The sequence below is a fragment of the Engraulis encrasicolus genome, chromosome 24 (assembly GCF_034702125.1).
Source record: "Engraulis encrasicolus isolate BLACKSEA-1 chromosome 24, IST_EnEncr_1.0, whole genome shotgun sequence".
NCBI classification, from domain to species: Eukaryota; Metazoa; Chordata; class Actinopteri; order Clupeiformes; family Engraulidae; genus Engraulis; species Engraulis encrasicolus.
The window spans coordinates 14,994,820-15,004,819 of record NC_085880.1 but is presented as its reverse complement, the minus strand read 5'-3'; the positions used below and the strand labels follow the sequence as shown (position 1 = coordinate 15,004,819).

The 10,000-nt window shown below is 47.7% G+C and overlaps 1 protein-coding gene across 1 annotated transcript in view; it reads left to right on the top strand.

The window, feature by feature from the left end:
* The window catches only part of edrf1 (erythroid differentiation regulatory factor 1), a 45,258-nt gene that overhangs the window by 5,189 nt on the left and 30,069 nt on the right, over nt 1-10,000 (top strand). The window contains exons 7-9 of the mRNA XM_063191600.1: nt 8,394-8,525; nt 9,529-9,650; nt 9,893-10,000. The exon at nt 9,893-10,000 is cut by the window's right edge and continues 4 nt beyond it. Coding sequence (XP_063047670.1) covers nt 8,394-8,525; nt 9,529-9,650; nt 9,893-10,000 — 362 coding nt within the window. The remainder of the gene's footprint in view (nt 1-8,393; nt 8,526-9,528; nt 9,651-9,892) is intronic.

Sequence of the window (10,000 nt, the reverse complement as noted above, 5' to 3'; positions counted from 1 at the left end):
ATCAGAAGGGGGAAATAACGTGCGTACTGGACTGAAGTGTTGGAATAGTGTAGCCTACTTTTCAACGGGACTTTTTAAACTTCATGGACAATCTGCACGAGCAACAAATCAGACCGTGTGTGTCCAGCACGAGAGCTAAATAGGCTATAACAGGCTCCTAAGCAATGATGCCAACTTAGCGACTTCACTTCTTTTTTACTGCATGAACAATGGACATAACACGAATGCACAGGCTCTGTAACGTTTTCCAACACGGTTATGTTTTTTTTTAAAATCTCGTGCGCTGACTATGCTTATGCTGCTGTCATTCGGAAACGGCAACATGTTGGCAGACAACTTTCTCTTGTTGTTTGTGCCGCACGGTAGACTACCCTATCAACTCAAATAGTGAAGCGAGTACTCTCTCCACACGTCTTCCAGACTCGCAGACGATGGTCGCTAGAAACTTTCATTTAAAAAGTCACCGGATGACCAGAAAACTCGCTGTATGTGACAACAAAATGTGCTCCAGTCCACATTGCTGGAAAGCCGCCGCTTTGACTCAAAGGAAAATACTGTTTGCTTGGTCACGCCTCCTCGCAATAGAGATGGAAAGGCGGTCTGAATCAGAGCAAGGTGATGTACGTTGCGCACGAGAACAAATCCTGAAATGGACAGTTTCTAAAAAGTTTGAAGAGATATTATCTGGTTTGTACCAATGCGGACAGTCAAGATACGATGCATGTCGATTTTATTTGCGTTTCTTATTACCGATGCAGACGTTTGCAAATCGATGCAACCGTACCGTACAGGTCGTATCAATTTTCCGATACGTATTGGTGAATCTTCCCTTCCCTAGTGCGTGTGTGTGTGTGTCCATGTGTGCACGTGTGTATATGTGCGTGTGAAAATTAAGATCTACACCCATCGTAACTGCCGCCGAAAACGCAGAAAGAGCAAACTGTGTTGATATAATTCATGCATTGACAGAAAGTGGCTACAAAACATCTATGGTGGCACTCATGTATGGTCGCCTTGGCCATGTTCATAAATTGTGTGTTAGAGGTTTGCAAATAGCCAGACTAAATAAGAAGAAAGCAAAACAGCTAGCCAAATATTGTTCAATATCTGCCGTTAGAGGCAGTCTGCATATTTGGAGGAGGAGATAACACTTGTGCCCCTGAATAGGCTTCAGAACTTTTTGCATTTATGTAGAAAATTATAGAAGAAGCGCAAAACTGCTACAATAGAGCTCCGAAGTCACCCGGAAACATGTAGTAGACTGTAGTATTTCTTGTTAGCATTTAAGGACTTTCCGGTTCCCACTCAACAGCCGTGGGGACCGGGGACCAGTCTCAAATAATTTGTGTGTGCAAATGCGCCGTTAGCAAACCCCCGCAAACTGACGAGGGTATTAAAAATAGGCTGTAGGGATGACATGATTGATCATTTTTGTGTCAAACGCTGACATAAATACGATGTTGCTATCACATGCTTAACCCGGAAAACCGGCAGACTACAGGAGGGAGATTTCACGAGCCGTGACCATGGTAACCCACGGCAAACTGCCACAAACCTTCCTAGTACGAGACTTTGGAAATATTTCTAACTAAGCTCTGATACAGATTGTTTTTCACTCCTGGTAACACTGTTTTGATAAAACGTAAATAGTGCCATAACTGAAATTACTCCAATCGCCTTGGTTTAGTAGTATACTTTCAAAACTTTGCTCAAGTTTGCTCATGCGACTATAGCTCACGCGAGAATGTGAGTTCCCAAAGATGTAGTTCCCAAAAATTCACGAGTAGCCAAGGTATAGCAACATTACTTTATTATCGTTATGTTTAGGTTGATAAATAGACACGTGTTGTTGTGCTGCTCCATTTGTTACCAAGGAAAGGATGCGGGGATAGGCGAATGACGGCTGTTAACGTTTGTTAATTTTTGTTAGATCAATGTTAAAAATTATATTCCTGGAAACCGGATTTCTGCCATTAAGACTCAGAGAGGTAAATTCGTATTTAACAATTTAATGTTGTTAACATAGTTGACAATGGAATTGGCATAGGTAGACAGTATTTGGTGTAGGTCCAATCATCAGCCCGGGTCTTGCGCTGGCGGATCCAGTAGAGCCTGCCGTAGCCGTGCAGCAGGAACTGGACTTTTAACCCCCCGGACAGGAAGACTGGACCCAACTGGTGGCGGTGGGGATGGAGGAGGAGATTTCGGACCGGCCATGCCTAAAGCCAGCAAGAAAGGAGAGTTTAGACACGTCGCTATAAAGGCGATGGCAGCCGCTGATTGGCTCTGGGAAATGCACAGGTGCTCTGAGTCTCCCTGGCAGAACTAACGCAGGCTACATTTCTGCCATTAAGACTCAGAGAGGTAAATTCGTATTTAACAATTTAATGTTGTTAACATAGTTGACAATAGAATTGGCATAAGTAGACAGTATTTGGCGTAGGTCCAATCATCAGCCCGGGTCTTGCGCTGGCGGATCCAGTAGAGCCTGCCGTAGCCGTGCAGCAGGAACTGGACTTTTAACCCCCAAAACTAAGGAGGGCATGCCGGATTGTAATACTGCCGATGACGATTGAAATCATGAGAAAATAACACAACTTACCCCCAAAGAGAGAACAAGGACAAGAGGAGACGCGTGACCCACCGTAGGCGACGACTGGAACCCACCTAGAGCATTTGAGGAGGACAAAGAAATGAGACAAACATGAAACACTGCAAAAACCATGGGCAGGAACAGGCAGGCCCCTGCGGCCACATGAAGAAGTGGGCATGGAAATCCCCTACACCACCACCAGTGGTTGCAGCTAGGGCACTTATGCAGGGCACTTATGCACTTATACAGGGCGCCCTCACGGAGGGCAGTACATGTAAACACGAAGCAAGGGCCCTCACGGAGAGTGGCACACTTGTAATAACCTATAGCAGGCTATTCGATAAGAATTTGCATGGCCACATTTCGAAAACGTGAAATAGAGTACTTTCGGCCATAACTAGTAGGTACCGCTTTGAGTGCTTGTGAATTGTAAAGAAGCACCCGATTGTGGCATATAATGCTACAGCTGGGCCGCATGAGCTTGAGCTAGTAACGCACCAGCAAGGCGCGGGCTCCGTTATAAGGAGCATTTACACGAATGCGCCACACGGGGGCAGGGAGAGACTCTAATCGGCGCAGCGTGTGCGTGTCTACTAAGAAGCAGTGAGTGAGCCCCTCAGGGGCAGAGAAATAGATAGACAGACCTGTAGAGCAGAAAGAAAATAACGAACAAGGCAGACAGGCGGACAGCAGCAGACAGACAGAGTTTAGCGGAGTGCAGGCAATACGTGGCACTCTCGTAGAGCGCTGAAACAGAGTGCAGAGTCTCGGGCTCCGTTATGAGGAGCGATTACTCGAATGCACCGCACGGGGGCAGGAAAAGACAGGACACAGGTTTACAGAACAGGAAACGGCTGACAGAGCAGAGGGGCGCTCTCACGAGAGCTGTGCAGAGAAATTCTAGTCGGCGCAGAGTGCGCGTGCCCACCAAGGTAGCAGTGACTGGCCTCACGTGGGCAGTAAAACATTTAGGGAATTTGACGTACAACACAGGGGAAAATAACGAACAAGGCAGACAGGCGCTCTCACGGGGAGCATTGACAGCTTAACTCTAATCGGCGCTGCGTGCGCATGCACAAGGCAGCAGTGACTTGCCTCACGTGGGCATAAACATGTAGGGACATTGACATACGACACAGGAGGAAATTAACGAACAAGGCAGACAGGCTCTCCGATGGGGAACATTGACAGACTAACTCTAATCGGCGCTGCATGCGCGTGCACTAAGTTAGCAGCGACTTGCCTCACGTGGGCATAAACATGTAGAGACATTGACATACGACACAGGAGGAAAGTAACGAACAAGGCAGACAGGCGCTCCCATGGGGAGCATTGACAGACTAACTCTAATCGGCGCTGCATGCGCGTGCACTAAGGTAGCAGTGACTTGCCTCACGTGGGCATAAACATGTAGGGACGTTGACATACGACACAGGACGAACAAGGCAGACAGGCGCTCTCACGTGGAGCAATGACAGATAAACTCTAATCGGCGCTGCGTGCGCATGCACAAGGCAGCAGTGACTTGCCTCACGTGGGCATAAACATGTAGGGACATTGACATACGACACAGGAGGAAATTAACGAACAAGGCAGACAGGCTCTCCGATGGGGAGCATTGACAGACTAACTCTAATCGGCGCTGCATGCGCGTGCACTAAGTTAGCAGTGACTTGCCTCACGTGGGCATAAACATGTAGAGACATTGACATACGACACAGGAGGAAAGTAACGAACAAGGCAGACAGGCGCTCCCATGGGGAGCATTGACAGACTAACTCTAATCGGCGCTGCATGCGCGTGCACTAAGGTAGCAGTGACTTGCCTCACGTGGGCATAAACATGTAGGGACGTTGACATACGACACAGGACGAACAAGGCAGACAGGCGCTCTCACGTGGAGCAATGACAGATAAACTCTAATCGGCGCTGCGTGCGCGTGCACTAAAGCAGCAGTGACTTGCCTCACGTGGGCATAAACATGTAGGGACATTGACATACGACACAGGAGGAAAGTAACGAACAAGGCAGACAGGCGCTCTCATGGGGAGCATAGACAGACTAATCTAATCGGCGCTGCGTGCGCGTGCACTAAGTTAGCAGTGACTTGCCTCACGTGGGCATAAACATGTAGGGACATTGACAAACATGTAAACAGAAAGAAAATAAGGCAGGGACATGCTCTCACAGAGAAAGGTGCGTGATAAGCGCTAAGTGGCGCGGCGAGCGCGTGTGAACGGTTACCGTGCCGGGAGCCAAAACCAACCTCTACGTGACGGGGGGGTTACCTTATCGACTGCTAGAGAGTAGTGCGTAATGAGGGCTAAATGGCGCAACGTGCGCGCATGAATGGTTACCGGGACGAGAGCCAACACCAACGCCTGTGAGGGAGGATACCTTATAGGCCGTTACGGAGTGAGCTTGAGCTTTAGGACATCGGCAGGGAGAAAACGGGCCACCGCAGTGATATGATGAGCGTGTGCAAGATACCGAGGGTGATGGGTAGCGTGAGTCAGTCGCGTTGGGCATGGATTAGGCTATGACTTTTAAGAGGTAAATAGAGGTGCAGAGATTACCTTGGGTGACCTGGATCCCTGCTGCGCGCACAGAATTGAATGCCTAACATCATACGAATTGAAGGCGTATTGGAATTTCAGGTCTTGGAGTTAAAGACCAGAAACGTGCCCTGCCGGTGGGTGGTGAGGACTGAGAGTGTTGAATCAAGGGGAAAAATAGTGCAGTATAGAGCATGAGGACCGAAAGAGGCACAGTGATGTGCAACAGTAACCATGACGCCAGTCCCGAGAGTATCGGACTTAGATGTTCTACCTTATGGGAGGAGAATAGTGATGAGTGAAAATTAATTAGGGTAACCAGGGTCACTGGCATAAAACCGGATCCCAAATGACGTCCTGTAGGCCTTCTGATGACGTATTGAGAGTGCACCAGGCCTTTGACCTGTGATAAATAAGGAAATACATGTCGGAAGGAAACGCACATGAGTAGCGATGGGCCCCAACGTGTGGACGAGCATGACCATCTGAGCACCTGGAACGGAAAGATAGAGTTTACGGTCAGCGACAATGACAGTTTGCCATAGCTAGGCGAGCATTCCCTTCCTTGCCACGACTAGGCAGACGTTGTGGTTTGCTAACTGTACTGGAATGCAGCATGTACACAGAGAGGAGAATGAGACAGCAACGAGATAACAGAGAACGGGTGAAATTAGCAGCGAGAACAAATTGCAACGGTTGACTCGTTGGTGCGGTAGAGGGCCTGGGCATGCCTACGAGAGCAGAGAGGTTAACTGGAACTTGTGCATGGTTAAAGGGTTGGATACTCATATCAAAGATAGTCAATTCATCAATTTCGTCCTACTACTTCAGATGGATGACTCACTGTACGAGGAGTAGTAGAGTCATGCTTGGCACGTGAAAGAAAAAGCGATCATATGTTAAGCAATTGCAATAATTTGAAATAAAATGCACTTAGATAGGTGCGCCCTTAAATTGTAGACGAGGGTGTAGCTAGTTAATGCTTTGTACGGCCTGTTGATACCCCCAAAAGAATCCCGGGCCCATTGGCATGGCAACTACTAAGTGAGCCACGGGAAGCCATGCACCACCAAGCAGTTAAAAGCGGAGTCGCGCGGGTCTCCAGGCAGCGGCGCAGTGCTGATTGAATTAACCTATGAGACGGAGGAAAGAGAGGGACAGATACGATACTATGCATCGTTGGTGGAAAAGGGCTCCAGCTGCAAACGTGGATGCGATAAGTCTGACAGCTGAGTACTCGGAACATGCAGCGTGCAATCGCCAGTAGTGAACCTAGAACGAAAGGACATGGCCATTATCAACGCATCTTTTAATGTGTGGTTAATCCCACAGATTAGGCTACTGCGCGGAAGCATACTGAGTCCCGGCAATGGGCAGAGCTAATTAGCATGCCACACGGAGAGAGAGAAACGTGGGTGCTGGCATGCGAAACCACGGCGCAACAACTCTAAATCGTGAGCGAAAAGCAGAGTGTGCTATAGCCACGGCTATGAACATTTAAAGTAATTTACCTAGGAGCCAGAATACCCACGTCTGAAAATGATAGATATAAACCACTAGTTATGCAAAAAGTATTTTCAAGAATAAACAAAGAAGGCAGTTGACCAAAGAGCCAGCAGCCAGGTCTAAATAGGAGGACCGAGGGCCATGAGGCCCAACACCGCGATATGATGTGAAGGCAACAGAAAAACGCGAAAGCACAAGAATTAACATGAAATACAGTATCGCCAAACTAAAATAGGCAATAAATCAAAATCAAGACAATAAATAGCTGAAAATAAAAACTAGGAGGAAAATCCGACCATACACTAAGATCATGTCTGCAATAAATAAAATCATTCTGTAGATATAGCCAGTTGGTTCACATCATTAATCGGGTAGGTCTAATGCCACTGCGCCAGCGAATAACTCCACCAGCACTACTCCAAAGACCCCGCGTGGGCAACCTCACAGGAAACAGATAAGTAGGCCTACACGGATTACACAGAATGTAGCAGGTCAACAATGAGCCGCTCCCATAGAGATGACGAGCCGATTCTTAGGAACGAGAACCCCGTGAGTGAATTGCATGACTAAAATAGAGGGCGAACGTCGACTCTAGTAGACATAACGCACCGTGACGCATAACACATTGCCACCACGCCACGAAGGCTACAGACCAGTGCACGAGCGATCAGTCAAACGACAACCATAAGAGTCAGTTATGAATATTTCTAGGTCGGCAAGGAGGACGCAACGCGACTAGTAAGTCGTTACAGGGAGCACTCCACAATTTAACTTAAGCAGTCAGAGGGGAGAAAAAACAGCGGCAACGGGAAACGACACAAATAAGAAGAAAGTAAACGCGTGACTATAAACTGAGAACCTATAGCCAAGGTTGATGAAAGCAATACATTTTAAGCTACGATGAGAGGCAAGCCTCGCTTACTTACGCACATGTGACCACAGAAAGCAGCGCTGCCAACCTTCCTAAAACTACTATCCCTGCGGGCGTCCGAACCAGAAGTCGACGTGATAGTATGACAGAGCGCTTAGTGATAGAGAGAAAAACGTAGCACCAGCAAAACCCCTGAAGTGTAATAAAGACGCCGAAGCCAGCTGCCCAGACATGGCGAGATCCTAAAACTGAATCGAAATGAAAGTAGCCTCGAGGACAAGCGAAACGTACGGGAGCCTTCTATTAAGGGCGTGAGTGGAGAGGTGGGAGATGTGACAGCACGATAATGCTCCTGAAACTACGAGAAAGAAACATTTAACTGCAGTAAACTAAGTTTTGGCGCGCGCGGATTTCGGACCGGCCATGCCTAAAGCCAGCAAGAAAGGAGAGTTTAGACACGTCGCTATAAAGGCGATGGCAGCCGCTGATTGGCTCTGGGAAATGCACAGGTGCTCTGAGTCTCCCTGGCAGAACAAACGCAGGCTACATTTCCGTGAAAATGTTAATCCGCGCATACAACTCGTCGTCACCCACTTTGGAGCTCTATTACGGTCAAGGTTTTAATGTGAAAGCTTTCACATTAAAACCTTGACCGTAACTGTAGCAGTGATGCGCTTCTTCTGTCATTTTCAAGTGATTTCCATTGAGATAGCTGCACCTGCAAACAAAGATTCAAGGTGCGAAGGCCACCTTCTCCATTTATGTAGACGACACATTATTGCTACTTTAATATTGTTTGGGGCGCTGTGTTGTTTCTCAATAATTATTGGTCCTCCCAAATAAAGTAATCAAACTGTGTGTGTTGCAGGGGGCAGCAGGCTTTCCATTTGCCCTGGCCGATGTTGCCAGTGACGTTGCTAATGCGGATGACGTCGCTTCAGCACCCAAAGAAAACAACCAAAATCTCCCCACACTGTTCGACGAGGGAGAGAGCAGCCAGGTACAAGACACACACACACACACACACACACACACACACACACACACACACACACACACACACACACACACACACACACACACACACACACACACACACACACAGTGCCTTGTTCAGAGCAGTATGTGTCAGCCTCTATTGGTTAGTGCATTTGTTTTTGAATCACAATGATGCTGGTTGAAATCCCATATCATTCATGACTAAAGGCATCTGTCCCTAATCTGACCCTACACACGCACACATGCACACACGCACACACGCACACATGCACACACGCACCTGTTCCTAACCTGACTCTCCACACACACACACACACACACACACACACACACACACACACACACACACACACACACAAACAGATTTTGTCACTCTAACCCAGTGGTTCTCAACCTTTTTTGAACAAACGCCCCCTGGACCTCATCCTAAGCCTCCCAACGCCCCCTTGACCTCATCTTAAGCCTGCCAACGCCTGCCCTTACTATTAAATGGACTAATGCCCCCAATGACTACTAGCACCGCCCCCTCTCAAGTGTATCCTTCTCAACCCCCCCTAGGGCTCCCCAACGCCCCCTGGGGGGCTGTACCGCCCCCATTGAAAAACACTACTCTAACCTGACTCTCCTCGGATGAATGAGTTCCGCTTTACTTCACAAACATGCATCTGGAGCTATACTATATTCGTAGCTCTGCGTAGGTGTGGTATTGTCAAAGGTCCTCACACGTGATTGGGGAAACACTTGTCTGATATTTTCAATGAGGTTCAACTTATCACAACTCACAGATTTGAGAATGCAGTTGAAATTACAGAATCAATGTCGATGAGTGAGTCCATGCGAGCAGCCATTACTGTCTGAAACAACTGTCACATTTCACTTTTATTTTTCCCTTCTCTCTGTCTCGATCTCTCGCTCTCGATCGCTCTCGATCTCTCTCTCTCTCTCTCTCTCTCTCTCTCTCTCTCTCTCTCTCTCTCTCTCTCTCTCTCTGTGCGTGTGTGCAGGGCCTGCGTAATGACTTTGTGCGTAACATCATGTGGACGTTTGAAGACATCCACATGCTGGTGGGATCCAATATGCCCATATTTGGAGGAGGAAGATACCCAGCCGTCAGCCTCAGACTCAGGTGAGGCGTTCGTGCGTGCGTGCATGCGTGTTAGGAAAAGATCCAATATGCCCATATTTTGAGGAGGATGTACTCATAAGATTTCCAAGACTCATACTGTGTGTGTTTGTGTGTGTAGGTGTGTGTGTAGGGATAATAATACACAGAATCATGACCATATAGTATGTGAATGGACTACTGGTTGAATAATATGAGTGTGTGTGTGTGTGTGTGTGTGTGTGTGTGTGTGTGTGTGTGTGTAGGGATAATAATAAGCCTATAAACATCTTGACGGGGATGGACTACTGGCTGGACAATCTGATGTGTAACGTTCCGGAACTCCTCATGTGTTTCCATGTCAATGGCATCGT